The sequence below is a fragment of the Haplochromis burtoni genome, unplaced genomic scaffold (genome assembly GCF_018398535.1).
Source record: "Haplochromis burtoni strain Fernald_Lab_line unplaced genomic scaffold, NCSU_Asbu1 Contig_208, whole genome shotgun sequence".
NCBI lineage: Eukaryota > Metazoa > Chordata > Actinopteri > Cichliformes > Cichlidae > Haplochromis > Haplochromis burtoni.
Window position 1 is genome coordinate 576784 of NW_024582569.1, and position 19639 is coordinate 596422.

The 19639-nt window shown below is 43.0% G+C and overlaps 1 protein-coding gene across 1 annotated transcript; it reads left to right on the forward strand.

Moving 5' to 3' along the window:
• Positions 1-646: 646 nt before the first annotated feature.
• col9a2 (procollagen, type IX, alpha 2) lies at positions 647-18700 on the forward strand. Its single transcript, XM_005936209.2, has 32 exons — positions 647-906; positions 2046-2120; positions 2926-2961; positions 3058-3120; positions 4547-4600; positions 4954-4989; positions 7149-7172; positions 7302-7355; positions 7450-7503; positions 9004-9054; positions 9155-9211; positions 9301-9354; positions 10782-10835; positions 10954-11007; positions 11485-11538; positions 11654-11707; positions 11877-11930; positions 12030-12083; positions 12182-12235; positions 12955-12999; positions 13405-13458; positions 13760-13813; positions 13885-13938; positions 14028-14099; positions 14386-14421; positions 14528-14572; positions 15038-15070; positions 15275-15421; positions 15514-15568; positions 15654-15842; positions 15938-16015; positions 17328-18700. Exons 1-32 carry the CDS (start codon positions 835-837, stop codon positions 17531-17533), a joined length of 2076 nt encoding a protein of 691 aa, XP_005936271.1. The 5' UTR covers positions 647-834; the 3' UTR covers positions 17534-18700.
• The last annotated feature ends 939 nt before the right edge of the window (positions 18701-19639 follow it).

Consider the following 19639-nt stretch of genomic DNA (forward strand, 5'->3'; position numbering starts at 1 on the left):
AGGCCCACTGGCATCTCTTGATGTGTCTTTGCTGCCATCTAGTGGCCACAGAGGCTAACACCGGTGTAATAAAATTTTGGTACTATAGGGGTCACTGTGAGGTCATTTTTCACAGTTTTGCTAGTTTTTAGAGGCCACTTTGGATTAGTGTGGGAGCGAACGTGCTCTTTGCTTAATGACCACTAGATGTCAGTAAGTGACTTTGCTTGGTGATCAGGTGCATTATTTGGAAGTGCTCGCTCATCCCTTCTGTTAGCAAAGAAGATGCAGACACCCATTTTTGTGAACAAGCTTGAAAGTCACCAGTGCCTCCTCACTCACTGAATCACATCCATTTACATTTTTTTCTGGGGTTATTTTAGTACAGTGCAAGAAAACAAAAAAAAAGGCAAGACGTGAATAAGGGAGTAAGTTGATGAAATGCTTGTGATTACACTCCAGTGTCATTAACTGCTCAGATCCCCCCAAATTTGGGAAGTTTGGTAAATCCTGCCCAACAGGATTTAGAAACTACACGTGTGTATGTGTGTGTTTTTACACTGTTGAGCCTGAGACAGAGAATTTTTCTTCTGCTTCCAGGGGCCAGCACTGGGGGCTGGACAACACCTCTCTTACTCTCTTTGCCCTACTCCCTCCCCACCCTCTTCAACTTGCCATCCATCCTGTGGGCTGTGCACACAGCACCCCCGACCTCCCCTCCTCCTCCTTCTTCTCTGACAGCTTTGCTCCACCAGCTCTGCACTGTGCCGGCCTTGAGAGGAGTAAGGGAGCAGAAAGAGGCACTAGAAGAGAGGATTTGCTCAACCGAGGAGAGACGGACAGGGGAGAGGGACCATGGCTGCTCTCTCTGCCTTGCTGAAGACCTGGGTTATTTTGCAGACCTTGTGCCTGGTTTTGGCTCAAGTGGTGAGTGGCACAGAGGAGCTCAAAACCTGATCGGGGCTCAAGGGTTCAGGGGGTAAGGGCCCTCGGTAAGGGTCCAGTCGGCTATGGATATCTTGAGGTGATCTTGTAGGTTTCGTGCCATCTTGGGCTGGATGAAGGGATTAAATAACCACAGCATGGAAGCGAGGATATAAGTGTGATGAGTACCCAGCTTTATAGAATGAATGTAGAAGAAAATGATTTTCAGGGGTGGAAGCTATCTTGTGGATCTTTCATGGATCACCCTTATCGTACACGGACTCTTAGGTCTTTCTAACCACGGCGCCCCCTCTTTTTTAAGGCACGGATTCATCATTACCTAGGCTACCTTTACAGGGTCCAAGAGGAGCACTATTTAACCAAGATGATGGGATTTATTTTTTCAGTTTTTTGGGGGTCAAATCTTTGCAGCCATGCCAGATTTAAGGGGGGAAAAAGTCAGTGTGCACTGACACCGACACACAAACTTTGTCCACTGAGCGTGAAAGCTGTTATTCAAACAGACACCTACACGTTATCTTCTGGACTTACAGGAGTTTTCACTTTCAAGGATCATTCTGTGTTTTGTTTTGGGGGTTTTAACACCTGAAGAATTCAAAGTGGGATTTATTCTTTTATCACTTGATGGACTGACCCTTGCAATAAAATGTTGTTCAAGACAGGCAGTAGGATGGAGAAGGAGGGGGGTGGGTTGGGTGGGGGTAAACAGTGCCAGTCTTTTAGCCCTTCCTCCCACATTCCTCCTCGATCCTTCGTGTTTACCTCCTCAATGATGCCAGTTTTATCATGTTTTTTTTGTTGCAATGCTCCATGTTAAACTCACTCGGCTTTCACAGTTGCCCACCTTAACCTGCAGTAACCACTCTGGTATTTGGTTTTATGATGGAGGGTTAGGTTATATTTCCTTATTTGGGAAAATAAAACATACATCAAATGTGTTTTCATTTTTATAAAAATCCATGAAAATTAATATCCACTATGATATTACAATATATATTTAACATCTGTTAGTTATATATTCCACAATGATACTGCATCCTGATTGTTGCTACAGGCTACTGCACAGAGTGAATTAATAAATGTTGCTGTTTGACCTTTTTTCCTCTCTGTCTGTGTTTCAGAGGGGTCCACCTGGACCTCCGGGCCCGCCAGGCCCACCCGGCCCCTCTGGCACTCCTGGGTCAGATGGCATTGATGTGAGTATCCACACAAATAGGTTTTCCCACAAAGCTCCTCATTGTGCTGGAGAAATACCAAATCAGGAGGTGTGGCGCAGTACTGAAGTCATACCAGCAGAGAGCGCTGCAAATGAAAACACTGGCACAAAAGAGCTCTGTTCCCAGCAGAGAGAGGGGTCTTTGAGAAGAGATCCTTGCCTCAGACCCCAGTTTGGGTCACAGTAACGTGATATGTGCGAGTTACTCAAAGGGTTAACAACAGGCAAAGTTGTGTAAATGTGTTGGAAACAGAAGCTGCTCTAGAGCAGTGTGGAGATAGCATGCTTTATGGCTCAATACCAAATCAAATGTAAAAAGTCTCTTTTTTTATTAGCATTTTAGCCAAAAAACTATTTTTAAAAGGCTCTTTATCTATCAATAAACGGTGTCAGTCTAGCATGTTATTAAACCTGTCACTCTTTCCTCACTCATCCAAAGGCTTAACAGTGGGATCAAAGCCTGATAGAAAACGCAGCCAGTGTAGACACACTTCAGAGTCCATCTAAAGATTGCTTATAATGTCAACACTGGAGCAACTGATTAACATCTGCCTGTGCGCCTCTCTGTGCTCAGTACAGTATATATTTATGTGGCACATTTTTCTCATGCTGTCTTGTGAAATTTGCGACGTGATAAATCTTCCTAAATTCATTTCTATGAGGCGATGCGTAGCAATGAAAGGCATTTAGGTGATGAATATGATACAGTTGTGAACACAAAGGTGTAACCATGGCGTGTACTGTATGTTTAGTTGGGTTAACACATGCCCTTTGTCTATCTGCAGGGAGAGAAAGGGCCTCCCGGGTCACTTGGCCCACCAGTAAGTCTATACTGTCACGGTGCCAGTTTAATTTTGCAGCAACTTTAACTTGTGATTTACTTGAACACGGTTTTTACGGTGTGGATTTTGCTGTAGGGGCAGAAGGGAGAGCCAGGAGAGCCAGGTCCTGACGGATCACCCGGGGAGAATGGCATTGATGTAAGTAAACTGTGTGCAAGAGAGAATGAAAAAAGGAGAAAAACTTTTAAAAATATTGCTTCCAGATTTTGAACTTCAATTTTGAAACGTATTTTCACAAGTTTTACAGCTTTTCCTTCAGACAAACACCTCCTCCATGGCCATTCATACGATGCCAAAGTAATTAAATTATAGATTTCTGTAATTTTGTGCATTTACTTGTTACAACGCAAGGCCAAAGAGTCATGCTGACAGGGTTTTTTCATTTACTACAGCAGCGTTTCTTTATCATGAAGAAAAAATGAGACATATTGCTGAAATTGTGCTTCTTTTTCATATATTAAGATATCCATTGATTAAATGTGTAGTTACATTTCTCTACATTGACAGAAAGGGTAGCTTCACTGATCCGGCGCCCATGTAAGAGCAAAACGGGTTGTTTGTGGCCTGCGATGTAAAATAAGTTTAACATCCCTGCACTAGAGGCTCAGTCTTGTTTGTTGTCCTATATCCTGGATGATCTTTACAACATGCTATGTTTGTGATAGCGCAGTCTGAGCACCCAGAGGTCAGTGTTTTGTAGCCAGGATATCAGGTTCAAAGCTACTACCAGAAGTTTTAGGACTACATTTCACAAACTCAATCCCTCTTCTTTGCTTTTAATATGTTTACCTCCATGCAACCACATCACGCTAAAATATGACTAGATAATAAAATACGCACTACAAGTGGTCTGTAAAAAGAAACCAGAAAGCTTGATTTTGTTGTACCTCACAGATTATTCATTTTTTTATCCAGGTATCTGTTTTAACAGTGCTGAAAGGGGCTGGTTAATTTTTTTTTTCCTACATATTTACACCAGGTTTTTCCCCAGCTTTCCACAGAGAACATGAAACCTATCGAGAGTGGAGTTTGTCCAGTTGTCATTGGAATAGATCAGTTTACATAAGAGCTTAGAATATTAGGTGTTGATGACGTTAATCTGGTCTATATACTACAAATTACTTGTTTTGCTCATGTATGTTTGTTTTAACTATAAAATAAGAGGCATATTATTATGGCATTGCAAGTCCTAACTACTGCCACTGTGCAGAGACAGAGACTCGTTTATAACTGTGTCCTAGCTTTTTCAATTTGAGTTGCTGCTTCAGATGGAACTTGAGCATCAGTGCCAAACGGTCACATGCTAACAGAAGCACACACACACACACACACACACACACACACACACACACAAAACCAGGCATTCCTCAGAGGTTAAGCCAGTAATCTGCCCCGGAATCTCAGTCTCAGGTTTGTTTCCCAATTACTTACCTGAACCAAGTCAACTTTGATTAAATGTGAGGTTAACCCTCCTGTGATGTTAATTATGTTTCATTTGTGACGGTTTTCAGTATATACTGCATAGCACATCTACCCGATTTCATTTCTTTCTGTTTGCCTCCAGGGTTTGATTGGAGCAAAGGGTGACCGAGGTCCTATCGGGAGACCTGGACCAAAGGCAAGTGTCTAAACCTTAACCTAAAAAGATTATTAGTGCAAAATCACAACTGTGCTGCTGTTCTGTGTGAAATCTGTTTGTGCTGCTGGTGGAATACTCTGAAAGGTTCAGATTTATAGAAATATAAAATCTCTGGGTAATGTTCCCTATGCCCTGTCACTGTGATGTTGAGAATGACGTCGAACTCCTGCTTGCAGGGGAAAGCGTGAGAATTGCTGTGTTGTTAAGGAATTTCTTTCATTCATCCTGGTGTGCTGTTTTCATTTCCAAAAGATATTGTCATTGTCATCTATATGTGTAATATTACCACAGTTAGCCATCACAGATATGTTACTGATTTCTGTTGTTTGCAGGGTCAACCAGGTCCAACTGGTGAGCCCGGAACTCCTGTGAGTAAATCAATTTTTAACTGTCACTTTTTTTGGTTTTTGCAAACATTTTAAAAGAACTTAATATACAAAATGTCAACTCTAGTTTTCTGACAACTGCAGTTACAATGTAGCATCATAAACTGTACACAACAAACAGACACCATCACTTATTTCTTTGCATTTTGCAACCCTGAGGTTTTGACTTTCCCATCCTATGAAACCATTTCTCCTTTTTGTTTTAGACAGAGAGAGTAGCAGATAGGGACTCGTGACTCGGTGTAGTTAACAGGTGCATTTCTAATTCACTGTGGGAAAACAGAATGCCAATTCCAGGTATTAAGACACAGCCTATTCAAAGAGAAGCTGAATAGCTTACCCCTTGAAGCTTATTTATATTGCTGTGGGAAATCTTTGTAAAGCAGATATAATCTGCTTAAGTGGCCATTGCCAGCTTGCAACATTGGGCATTATATATTAATTAACTTGTGGTCACATCTTGGTGTTTTTTTTTCCCCTTCACGGGTTCCTGATCTTTGTTGTGGTCGTCGTGTTTTTCCGATTCTTCACATTGATTCCAATAATTTTAGCGATCTCCCTTTAGGATTTGTTTACATCTGTAATTCCGCATATGGAGGCTATGATCATCATCTTATAATGAGGAAAATTATTATTATACTCTCACTGATTCATTCAGAAAATGTGTTGGAAAAAGCAGCCAGAAATGCACAGGAGCAATCGACGAGGCCACAACAGTGGTTGCAGATTATGTTGCAGATTATGTACAGAAATATTTAACAGTCCACGAGGGCTGGCTTGCTTTAAGTGGTCGTGTGAGAAACTGCAGTTTTTGGCACTAAAGATTTTCAGCCTTCAGAGGTTGCTCTCCACTACTTATATGCAAAGCCAAAAGGCTTTTCATGTGGCTCCTATATATCATTCATTTCATTTTTTTCTGTTCAGTTACTCTGAGTGATGAATAAGTGATACCCAGTATTTAATATGTATTATGATTGGCACCATTCGAAACACTACCCAGTGATGGAAAGGAAACAACTCATCTCTTATATTATTTTATGAGTCAGCCATGCAATTTACTGCCAGGGACCTTCAGTCAAAATGTTTAGATAACACTTTTTTCTAATATCTCTATTTAATCTGTTATGCATGTATTCGAAAGACGTGCAATATCTGGCTTTCTAACTGATTTCTAACAGCTTATTGTTGTAGATCCAGTAAGCAGTTTGAAACCTAGAAATTCCCTGAGAACATAACTATCAGATAGAGATTAGAATAGAATAGTTTCATAATATACAAGTACATTCATGTAAGGCTGTATTGAAGTTCAGTGCTTGAGTAACTGTGCTCTCTGTATATTAATATAAAATGACTAATTGCCTAACATTATCTCATAGGGCTCTCGGGATACTTAAGAAATGAGTTATGATTGACTGAATTAGGCATTCTTTTTGAGCCTGCTCAGTTCTCTAACAAACATATTGGAACACAGCTGGTTTTTTAAGGCAACCTCCTTAGTGCCTTTTAGGTCACGCATGAATGCCTGACCAGCTGTGCCTCAATTTGGGTTCAGTTTATCCAAATGTGCTGTAAGATTTCTGCAGCTGAAACGAGCCTGATGCAATCCTTAATAAAGGAGTCACACTCCATATTGTCATTAGATTCAGCCATTCCACACAAGCGATCATGAAGCATCAGCTGTAGCAGTCTTTCGCCACTAGGTGGTGCTCGATGTCCATCTATTGCACATCTTTGTAAGTCCAGCGTCATTCAATGTCATGCTTGAGCACAACACTATTAGTTAATCCGTTATTTAGCGTTAACAGGCGTACTGTCTGGGGGCTGTGCTGTACACCCAGCTGTCTTACGCTCCACAGACAGGAGATCCAGCCCTGTGGGCTGTTCTTCCTCCAAGAAGGCTTACTTACTTAATTACTTTGTTTATAATTAATTCCAAGCAAAAGACACAGCAAACACAGACTGATTGTGTTCTGTGTCTTTGTTCCTGAGCGCTATTTAACCTGCACTGACACTGTACACACGCATTACTGAATTCCTGCATTTGTTTTTAATTGGCTTTTGGAAACATTAATTGATACTCTGATGGATTGGTTCCACTTGTTACACAGTAATTTAACCCCTTGTCACTTTTGTCCACACAGGGACCTGGCCTTCCAGGACTGGCTGTAAGTAGCTTCTCTGGTATTGTGCAGTTATGCCTTCAACTCTTTAAAGTGTGGCAATAATTTGTCTCTGGTGGGATAAGTACATATCATCTTGTTTGTCACGCTCACTAACATAACTGTCCTGTATAGGGTATTCCAGGCCCAATTGGTCTCCCTGGTGAGATCGGACCAACTGGACCAAAGGTAAGGAAACTCCAGCTTCAGTTTATTATGGGGGCCTTTGTAACTTCTCAGAAGCTCTTAGTCACAATTTCTTTCTCTCCTCACAAACATTTAGGGTATCCTTGGACCACCGGGACCTCCAGGACTTCCTGGACCTCCGGGCAAGCCGGTAATTGCGAGGAAAAATCGTATGAATTGTCATCTTTCTTTCTGACTCTATGTCACAAAGATCCTCGAGCTAAACACAAAACCACCTTTTGAAAAGCCTGTTTAAAAAAAACCCATAAACTAGTGTATCATATGTAGGTTTCCTTGTTGTTGTAGATCCATTAAGCAATTAGAAATCTGGAAAGATAGCATAAGCAACAGCCATTAACTGAAGCATTGCTTCAGACAGCAATCTCAGCATGTCAGCTGGTCTCAGTGCCTGCCACATCAGCTGATGCTCACCTGTGCATCCTATTAGCAAGTCTGATGTAGGGCATGCTATTTAAGCTGCTCCAACCGGCATAAAGTTGATGCTGCTTCTGCAAGCCGCATTGGGCCTAACATCTACTTCTACAATAGCACCTCTATTTTATGCTATTTTCTGACTTATTCAGCGTCACATTCTCTATTGTTGGTGTCTGCTCTGGTCTTGCTGCTACGCTACATGCTGTTAGGCCTCCTTAGCATGTGTGGTGAGGTTCCAAATATAAATAGTGCAGATGGAACAAAGATAAAAGCATTCTTTTTAGCCTGATATTAGTAAATGTTACATTAACATAAAAAATAATACCTGTTTGAACATGAAATATTTTATACATGTATTGTTTACTTGCAGAACAGTTCATAGCGCTGTAGAGGACAAACATTCACAACGCCACTGCCTCATCCCAATTCCATTACACATAAGCACTAAAGCGCTGCTTGAATGTACTCAAAGTTAATCCAGAGAAAGGATGTCACAGTAAACAATACATGAAGGCACTGAGACTGGTGAGATCGGCTTTAAAAACTTAATAAATAAGCTACCGGGAGTTCATTAGGCTTAATCAGGCGTACATTTTCATCAGTCTAATTGTTGCTGACTGAAATGACTGAATGAGATCACAGGCAAGGACATACTGCTGATGCCATGCTTAATGCGTGCTCTATCCAGCACACAGTTAATGTTGGCGTGTGTGTTTTTAATGCGCCGAATGGTAACAAAACACCAAGCGCAGCCAGAGATGACTGCTGCTTGAACAAGTCCCAACAGACACTAAGTGGTGATGCACTAAAAACAGTTTTAAGAGGTATGCTTTTAAGTCATTTTCCAGCGGCGTATGAACTCTCCTGTGTGCATCTCTCTGATTCCAAGAAGGGGAGGGGGGTGCTTCATTGAGAGTGATGTTCCCAGCCCAGGGGAGTGTATTTGTTTAGCTTTAGTGCTGTCCTAGGGTAAATAAACCCCCATTAGATCAGTGGGCTGTCTCATCTGGCTATTGCAGAAATACATCAGCACCTGTAGAGATACTTTAACTTTCTAACTCAATCTATAAACAGAGAGGGGGGGAAATGGAGGAAGAAATAGATGGAGTGAAAGAGGGAGAGAGTGCTGGCTCAGCTTGGGAGGGTGGTAGACGCAACTGACTGCCAACTGTGACTGGGTGACTTTGCTCATCCATGTATCTGTCTGTCTGCTTAGGGTCCTCCAGGCAAGTTTATTGTTGGAGAAGAGGGTAGTGCAGATTTCGAGGTAAGATCTAAAGATTCCTCCTCTCTTGCAAATCTATTCTGACACAACTTCACATTTTATAACCCATACACTGCATATCCTTCTCACTATCTTTTCCCAGTGTCCTCTCAACTGCCCAGCAGGACCTAAAGGCCCACAGGGACTGCAGGGAGTCAAGGTGAGTAATCTGTCTGTTTCAGGCATCAGTGATCGTTTCGCATTACCAAATTATTATGACACCATCCTGCCTAATTGTTTCCCCTCTAGGGACACAAAGGACGTGCCGGTGCTCTCGGAGATCCTGGCAGCATTGGAAGACCGGTGAGCTGCTACAATCTCCGCTTGAGAGGATATGCGCGTGCACTCAGACACCCATACGTGTACATGCCGTACAGTTGCTTTTGCACACTCACCCACCGTACAGGACCAAGGGGAGGCGAGGATTAGCTCTAATGAAGCCCCCTGAGGCACATGACTGGCATTAATCTGGCTGCGATTAGTCAGGCCTGGCCCTGGCTCTGGAGTCAGCACGCAGCAAGCCAGATGAAAGGGGTGGTGAGGAGCCAGGTACATGAAGAGTTGGATGAGAGAGTCAGGGTTAGCGCGGGCCTCTCACCTCGCTGTATTAAGCAGAGCTAATGAGCATACTGTGGGCTCCAAGGGAGCGGCTAGCCAAGCCCCAGGAATTAGCCTCTGATCTTCCCACACAAGGAGCTTTCTGGCAGCGCTTGCTTTAGATGCTCAAAACACTCAACGCATCAAGCAAGCGCTCCTCCGAGGCCGACCAGTATTTTAAAGGAGCTGCCTGGCTCTCTTTTCTTCTAAAACACAATGAAAGCTGTTTACATCCTCACCAGTTGTTTAAATGGATACCAACAGGGTTTGCTGTATCACTGATGCCCACGTGATGCCAAAGATGGAGTAAGACTATCAGATTTATCTTTAAAGTGCGAAAAAAAACAAAAACAAGAACTTAATGAACCTGCTGAGGATGGCGAGCAAGATTCTGGAAACCCAGCAAAAATAATATTTCTTTATTGGCATATAAACAAATGGTTTGAAGTGTCCAGTTCAGGGGTCGCATCATTAAAAGGCCAGGCTAATAGACTGCTCAGGCTAAACTGAGTGTTGATGAAAAGTGTGTAACTTCAGCAGGGAAACAATTAGGCCAGCTTAGCTTATTGTTGAGCTGAGCATCTAACTGGGCACTAGAGTTCCTAAATCCTCCCAGTAACGCGAAAATCTCCCTGATTATGTTTGTTTAATCCGTGGCCTTCTGGATATGCAAAAACAAGTCGTGCTTTCGGGGAGTAACAATTGGCGCTTTGACTATTATTCCCGGTTTGCCCAAGATTTCAGTCTTTACGCTAAGCTTATCCCGACTTATCCCGGCACGAGAGCGCCATCGAGTCTTCGTTTCCGCCCCTTTAACAGTCTTGGCAAACCCATTATGCGCTGATTGAACTGCTTCAGGTGCTGAAGACCACCAGAGGATGGTGTGAGCAGGCTGCAGATCATCGATAGGCCTCAAAACCACTCACACACCAAACATGCAGACATCAGAAACGGGTTTCAATGAGATTTTTTGGTAAATGTTTGCAAGTCAAACATATAGAGACAAAACTAAATGAAATCTGTGGCTTGATTAAACGTTTTTCAAGGTTTCACAATTGCTTCCAGGCACATATGCCACAGGGCGAAGCACATACTTATTATTATTAATAATCTTTTTTTTTGTTCTTCATCAGGGCCCCAAGGGAGAAGTTGGCATCTCTGGGGAGCAGGGCATCCCAGGACCTTCAGTATGATGATAATTGAATGTTTATAATTTTCATATTATAATCTACATAGTATCATCTCAAATAGCCATTTCTTGTGGACAACGGTGTCTGTCTTACCATAGTTTGCCTCTCTTCTAAGGGTCCCATGGGTCTGAGTGGTTATCCAGGAATGATGGGTCCCAAAGGAGAACCAGTGAGTACTACACTCAGTTTATCACATATAAAAAGCATATTGGCTTTTTGTTTTTCTCCCTCTTTCTCTCTCTCTGAGTACTGCTCTCATTCTTAGATGAGCACCAAGGAGGCACAGCCAGACTTGCCCCCACTCTACAAACATCATCCATTACCAGCAATGGGGACATATGGAAATGATGCTAACACAAATCTCTCTCCCTCTCTAATGAGTTGGGGTTGTCTGGGTCCACGGTGCCTCCATCTGTAGTTAATGATCCGCTGTAGCCATCCGTCTTACTGTTAACATTAGCCACGTTAGCCAAGTTAGCACCCCGGCTTAGTGCCAAAGCAAGAGTGCCTGGCTCTCTGTGTAGCTCCCATTAAAGAAGTGAGTTAAGCTCTAATTATCCCTTTATCACAATGAGTGGTAGGCTACCGCGACTTAGCTCCCTCTCTGATCCGAACAGATTGATGGCACTTTGTTGTTTTCCCTCAGGGCCCTGGTGGGTACAAGGGCATCGGCGGACCAGTAGGACCTCCTGGGCCACCTGTAAGAACGCACACACTTAAAGACACGCAAATACAAATTCAGCTACTCATATAAAGAGGTATATTCATACACTGAATGCACTAAGGCAACTGTGAGTCTGCTCTTTTCTTTTCAGGGTGAAGAAGGACCTCGTGGACCACCTGGAGAGCCAGGCGATAAAGGAGACAAAGTGGGTGACTCTTGTAGTGGTTTCCCTGAAAGTTTTTTTTTTTTTTTTTTTGTCAAGGCAGTGGTGTGTGTAAAAAAAAAAAGAAGAAGCTATTTCAGAGCTTGAATGGAGGCAGCGATACTGATGTGCGCCGTGGCTCTACTGAGGCTGATTTCTTTATCTTCTGCAGGGCAGCCGAGGTATCCAAGGCCCACAGGGTGCAGTTGGCAAAAAGGGAGAGAATGTGAGTGAACGCACTTTTGTTTTTTCAGGCCACAGTTGTGGAGGTGCTTGGCAAGGTGTGCCAAATGAAGTCCACTGACTCATCTGCCTGCTTTTTCAGGGTCTGCCGGGTATTGATGGGAAAGATGGCACACCTGGCATTCCTGGAATCAAGGTAAGTGTGTGCCAGCAGTGATAATGATGAGTAACTTCAATCGGAGGTGAAAAAAACAAAAACATTAATTTATTCTTCTTCTGCTCTCATTTATGCAGGGTGGCCCCGGTCAGGCCGGGATGCCCGGTCCTCCTGGTCCTCAGGGAGCAGCGGTGAGTGATCATTCGACGGGGGCGTGCGTGTTTTGTCGGAGAACTGTTCGACAACGCCGCCAAAAAAAAAAGCACATGCAAATAAACAGTCATTGTCACTCAGACCACGTAGAAGCGCAATCTGTTCTTCTCTTGAATTCAACAAAGCCAGAACACAGACAAGGGAAACCAGCTTGAAGCGGTGTGTAAAATTTCGGCGTGTTTTGTTTTCTGGGCAGTCATCCAGGTTAACAGTGACCCCGTGACCCATGCTGCTTTAGAATAAAAAGCACCTTGAAAATAGCATTCTCTCTTCAACCGCAAGCAATTTATCACAATCAGACCAGTGGGTAGACATAAGTGTGTGTTTGTGCGCGCGCCGTTCTGACTAACGGGTAATGGAGCATGAGATGTGCACTGCATGAGATGCTGCGCGGTCACTGCAGTGACACTAACACTCCCTAAAACTCATACACTGCAACTTAGCCTGCTTTATGTCAAACTGTGATACAGCAACCACACACACACACACATAACATCACTGCAAGGTCTACAACTGTGGCAATCACACCACAAGCCTATTTTTACCATTATCATTATATCAAACTGCATTATTACTGCCAACTGCCGACGCCTACGTAGCCATGTGCATTTCACGCTTGCGTTCCTGAAACGTGTCTGATGTGCAGATATGTAGCTTTGATTAGGACTGTTTTCAGCATTGTTTATTCCATCTTCAGGGATTACCTGGCAGCCCAGGAGCTAAAGGTGGACCTGGAGCAAAGGTATGCCTTCTACATGTTCATACTGCAAGTTTGAGATAATGCAGCCCGGGGTATGTACATGAATTCCCTGTGAGCCAAAGCTTAGGCTTCAGACTCCTCTAAACACCAAGTTTCCAGACAGTGCTTCCACTCTCGTCTCCATATGTCAGTGAGAGTGGATATTGCTAACATTGCCATTTTAGACACACAGCTCTGGCAGTGAGAAGAGAAGCCCCAGCCACCTGCTTTTTAAACCTTTTGTCTGAGAGATGCGTAAAGGGAGGGGAACTACAACAACTTGTTTCAGACTCTGGATGAACTAATAGAGACCATGAATAAAAATGATGTGGAAATGAGCATAACAGGTTTTCATGTTCTTGTAATGTGTGTAATGTGTGCCTTTCTTTTATAATATTCTCTTTCTAGGGGGAACCTGGACCTAGAGGTCATGTTGGCTTGCCTGGGCCCTCTGGACCTTTGGTAAATATATGATTGTTTCTCTTCTTTGTGGTCAACTTGAATTTCAGGGTTTTTTTAATATAGCACCAAATCGCAACAACAGGCACCTCAACAGTCTTTATATTGTAATATAAAGACTGTGGTAATAGATAACAATCAGATGACTCCCTAAGAGCAAGCGCTTGGCAACAGAGGGAATGAAAAGTAAGGATCTGGTTAGTGTCTACCCAGATGCTTACTCTGGATGGCATTCATAGCAAAGTAGAAAAAACGTTAAAAGCTATAGCATATAGTAAATAATTGTACTTTCTCACTTTCTCAGGGTGAGCCTGGTATTCCTGGTGAGCCTGGTATGCAAGGAATCCCTGGACCTAAGGTACAAACCTGAATATCACAATAAAACACTAGCGGCAGCTGCTGCTTACTCACCTCACCTGATGTCCGCAGGGCGACAGAGGGGAGCGAGGACCAGTTGGGCCACAGGGAGCAGCCGGCAAGCCTGTAAGCTGCACCGTGTCTTTTTCAGACATCATAACGCGCTCTTTACTTCAAACACATCATGCAGCAGAGCTTCTGTTTTCCCTTCACAGGGAAGCAAAGGAGAGAGAGGGCCCATCGGTGTGCCTGGCGCCCAGGGTCTCAGTGGAACAAAGGGAGACAAGGTCTGTGGACTTTGTGATAATGCAGTTACACAAAGCTGCATATTGGGGGCAGTGTTTGCTCACTAATAGAACGCGAACCCCCCACAGTGAAACCCTTGAATGAGTGAAGCAATATAAATGATAATCTAGGCATAATCATGTTCCTTGTTTTAGAAATGAGGCAACATCTTTCTTAGTTTGTGGTCTCTGGTGTCGCTGGTTTCAATCAGTACTGAATCCTTGTTTTTCTGAGGATAATCCAGTTTACATTTGTCCACATTTACATTTACTCCGTCTCTCCTGCCAGGGCTTCCAAGGAAAAGTCGGGTCAAAGGGGGGCATTGTGAGTAGCACCTCTTTTAAACTGCACCACTGGCTCCGTACTTAAGAATACTTTCAAGAGCCTTTTTCATTCCCCTTATTCTTCGTTACCTCTCTGTCGCTTTTAGGGTGACCCCGGAGTCGAGGGATTGGCTGGCGAAAAAGGCGAAAAGGTAAAAACGGGACATTTGTTCCAGCACAGACTTAAGCTGCTTTAAAGTAGTTGGTGGTTTTTGTTGCCATAAGGACCACAAAAAGTTTCCAAGTTTGAAAAGAAAAAGGAAATAAATAAATGCAACTTTTAGGCTTTAGATTAAAAAAAAAAAAAGGTTTAAACATTTGGTTCTGGAGGCATCAAAGCAGAGAGTTATATACAAGAAAATGTTGGAAGCATTACCAAAGTTAAGAAGAAGAAGAGGATGTCTGTTTTTTTCAAATTTGCATACAAATCCCCATTATAATCCAGATGGCAAATAAGCTATTTACATGACAGTGAGGCAATGATGCACATTTGGGTCTTTGAAGCTGCATTTTTAGATGTTCATTTACAATATTCATCCTTGAATTATTGCTCAGTGAGTGTCTCCGAGGCGCAAATGATGAATGGGGAAAATGACTTTCTGTCTTTGCTGTGACAGGGTTTGTCTGGCGAACCTGGGCCCAAAGGACAGGTGAGAGTTACAACGAGTAGAAATCTGACTGCAGGGATGGACTTGTTTTGCTTCATTCTTTCCTTAGTCATATCCACCTTTCTATAAATCAACCCTGACCTTTAACTCTGTAACCCAAAGCCTATGGCATTAATTATAAGAGTTAATTCTCATTATTCATGATGTGTTGGGCCTCACTGGGTTGATTCTCTTTTTTCTTCACAGCAAGGAATCAGGGGTGACACTGGACACAATGGACCCACTGGAGATCCTGGCAAACCAGGAGACCAGGGACCACTGGGGCTGCCCGGTCCTAGGGGGCTTAATGGAGAACGAGGAGTACCCGGTATGCCGGGCATTCAGGGACCAGCAGTGAGTCCAGTTCCACTCTTAATCACAGACACATACAGACAGAACACCAATCAGTGTTTAGTCAGTGCTCAGTGTTCTCCTCCTCTCTCCAGGGACGTGATGCATCTGACCAGCATATTGTTGAGGTTGTGCTGAAGATGATGCAGGGTGAGCATCTAGACCTGCTTTAATCTCCTGAGGAAACATCAAAGATCAGTTAATCAAAATGATGATGTCCTCTCTTCCGTTACAGAGAGGCTAGCGGCCGTGGCAGTAAGCGCCAAGAGGGCTGTGCTTGGTGGTGCAGGTGTAATGGGGTCTCCCGGACCGCCTGGACCTCCAGGGGCATCTGGGCCTCAGGGACCACATGGCTTACCTGGTGCCCGCGGCATCCCCGGCATTATTGGAGCACCTGGGCAAATTGGAAACACAGGGCTTAAGGGTAAAACTCAACATTAGTACTTTTGCATATTGGAATATCTGAAGTTTAACTTCTCAGGCATTAAACGTGTTTTTTTTTTCTTTCATCTACCTCAGGAAAAAGAGGTCCAAAGGGAGTGAGAGGTGATCCAGGTAGACCTCACTCAGGTCCACCAGGAGCTCCAGGAATACAAGGTAAGACCTGAAGCCTTCTAAATGAACCTGTAAGGTAAGATTTTGTGCATATTCCTAGGCAATTCAGTTCAATTTGATTCAATTCAGTTTATTTCATGACGTTTTAACAAACACTGTCAGCTCAGGGCACTTTATATTATAGGGTTAAAGACCCTCCAATAATACAGAGAAAACCCTGGCAATCAGACAACCCCCCATGAACATGCACTTGGCGACAGTGGGGAGGAAAAACACACTTTTATAAGGAGTTAAGTTGTGTTAAGCTGATGTAAATTACATGATATCACAGGATCTGTCAAATCGGTGTAATTCCACCTCCATCATGGCTGGGCCTCAGCAGAATGCCACTAAAAACTGTGCAAATCACACAGTACTCACTGTCACTGCAATCTGAGGGCAGAACCACAAAATCTAGTGACATTGCCACCTAAAACTTTCTTATAAAAAACAAAAAAAACCCTTCTTGTTTACAGCATGCTCTTATGTTCAAATTTTAAGATGCAAATGGGAGTGCCAGAGGGATGGAGAATTTTTGAATAGTAATATTCTGGTGACTGGGCCAAAAGTCAACACAGCTGCTGCATAAACGTAACTTACAATGGATTCACTTGTGAAATCAAGAAATTTTAAGATTCTGGACAGCCTTTAAAAAAAGTGCAGTGTGCGTGTGACACAGCAATACAATCAAATGCAGTAAAGTCAGAACCTGTGTATGAGCTCAAACGTGTCTCTTCATCCCTTCACATGGATTTTGTTGGTCTCTAAAGAAGAAGAGAAGCTTCAGTGGACATTTAAGTCACATGTACATCAACGTGTACTCACAAAGTGTGTCTCAATTGCACTTCGCCTACATTCAACCTAGCTTTTATACCTCAGTCAAGTGTAACAATCTTTTCTTGGGGCACTGTAGTAGTCCTTCCACAAAGTTTTTTTCATGAACACAGATAAGAAGAAGAAGAAGAAAGGTACTGCAAGCAACTGAAGGACCTGGCATTACTGCTCTCTCCACAGGAGAGCCTGCTGAAAGGCATTTTAAAGGCATCATTAACTCCAGTAATTTAACAGATGCTCTTGAATGAGAATGTAATAGGCTTGCAACAGCACACGCTAATTCAAATACAGGGAAACACACTCACAATTCTGTGTGCACACATGCACACAACTTAAATATATGCTTGCATACAGTACACACATGTAATCCAAGTCCAGAATGGGGTTTCCAACCCTTAGAATGAAATTTGGTGCAGTTAATCTTTTTGACCCCTCGAAATCAGTTAAATCCCATTTGATGTTAAACTCTGTCACTCTGCAGGCCCCCCCGGTATCGATGGAGTGGCTCGGGACGGTAGGCCCGGAGAGAGAGGACCTCAGGGAACATCTGGAGAGGCCGGTCGCCCCGGTAAGTCGGGCCCGCCGGGTCTCCCGGGATTCTGCGAGGCAGCGATGTGCCTGGCCGCGTCTGCTTACACCTCACCGAGACTACAGGAGGCGGGAACGATCAAAGGACCCAATGTTTAGAGGCCCCGTCTCCCCATAAGCAGATCACAGCACCTGGGAGAGAGGGAGCAAGGCAAGGAAAAAAAAAAAGGCGAGAGACCACTCTTCTCAACATCAAGAACGAGAGGTGGGGGGGGACAATAATAGTACATTGACTGCATGTGTAGCCCCCCCCACCGCTCCTTCCTAGAACTGACAACCTGAAGTTTTGACTGGTGGGACATCATGATCTTAATCCTCCACATCACCATGACAACAGCAGCTCACAGCCACCCACCTCCGTCTGAAATCTCAAGTGTTTTTTTTGGATGTCGGTGTCAGCGCCGTCCAAATATCCCAGTCCTGCTCAAGCAGTGAAAGAGGAACAGATTTTATATTACATCTCTCTTTTTTTTTGGTCTCTCACCAAGTCAAAGCATCTATGAGCTGAAAGAAGCTAAACCAAATGTGGTGAAGGATGCTTTTTTCCTTGTTGGGTCACTTTAAATGTTTGGTTTTTTTTCCATATGCAATATTTTGTCAGAGGAATGTTTTGAAGTTTTAACACCCTGCCTCTTTTCCAACATCACACCCGTTGCCTTAAACGTGTACCCCGAAAACCTGACTAATAAATGATTGCAGCCCCAGTTTCCACTCAGTACTGTACCGCATTGTAAAATGTAGTCTTTTTCATTTGTAGGCTTGAGTGAGATCCCTGATTTACCTCATGTGTACACTGCCCTCCCTTCCCAATCCCCCGCTTTCAACCCAAGTCTCGTTTTAGAAACTAACAACTAGCTTTATCTCTTCTTCTTGTTGCCTGGCAACAGCATATTCCGATGGGCACTCCCATCTCCCACAATGCAGTGCTGTAAATCTTTGTAAATGTGTGTTGATTATTATGTAGAGGAAAAGGAATGGGTTACGATATGCACCAACAAAAATCCTGTGTTAATGAAATCAGTGAGTAATAAGGAGTTCCTACAGAAATAATGACTCCTCCTCAGAGCAAATCAGTTAACGGTCCTAATGTGCTTTCTGTGCCACTGTCAACTTTCCATGGGAGGTCGGTGCTTTAACGACAACTTATTTTCATCAAAAGAAGCTATTTATTGTTCTTTATATATAATCATCTGTAAAAAAATAAATAAAGTTGTTTGCTGGCTGTTCAGGCAATCCTAGACTAATAAAGAGGAACCTTTTCTAAGAGCCAATGTTCTTCTGTATCATGTTGGGAATGGAAAATGATCTATTTCAATTCGTTTTTCTTGATATTTGTCCTCCTCCAAATCTTTAAGAGCACCCATGTATGCATGTAAATAAACTCCCATGCGTCTTAACTAAGCTGCATACTTTCAGCATCTTTTAATAATCTTGCACTACCGAGGCAAAAAGTTGCAACCATTCAGCACTACTAGACTGCGCACATCAGATTCAAAATTGCTCAAGGGCAGTATTTGCAACTGACAGGTCAGTTGCTTTTGCGATGTCATAGCTTTGTGCCTGGGGGAAAAGATAGCAAGAACTGTGAGAAGCATTCAGGGATGTCTAACATTTTAACATTATGAGTTGGTCTATTTTTTTCTAAAGTCTTAGGAATAATAATTCAACATTATCGACAGTTCAGTATGACAGAGTGCACGAACCTCAGTTTCTCTATTGAAAGTCTTGTGTTAGATCAAGGTACAGCCTCTAAAGTTAAAAACAAGAAAGCCAACAGAAGTTGCAAACAAGTTCCTCTTGTGGCTGGCTAAAAAATGGACTGAAATCTCCACAGACTTACGTGTTTAAATGCTCAACTTTGTAGCATTATACATAAACCCGATTAAAAAAAAAAAAGAAAAAGAAAAAAAGAACAACTTTTGTCTTTTTTTATATTGTTCTGCTTTGTGTCAACTTGTACCTCAACATGATAGTGTCTGGTGGGGTTTTTTTGTCCATCCAGCTGGATGGTGATGCTGTAGGCTGACAAGTGCTTCAACTCCTGCAGCTGTAGCCAGTTAGTGTTTGCTATTGTAGTCTTAATCCACTAATTCGATAACTGAAGTGAACCATTTGGCGCACTTTTAGTGAATTTTCTGACTAATTTGACTTGTTGATAGTATGAACCATCCAACAATTCTATGCTTCACTTCTGCTGAATAACGT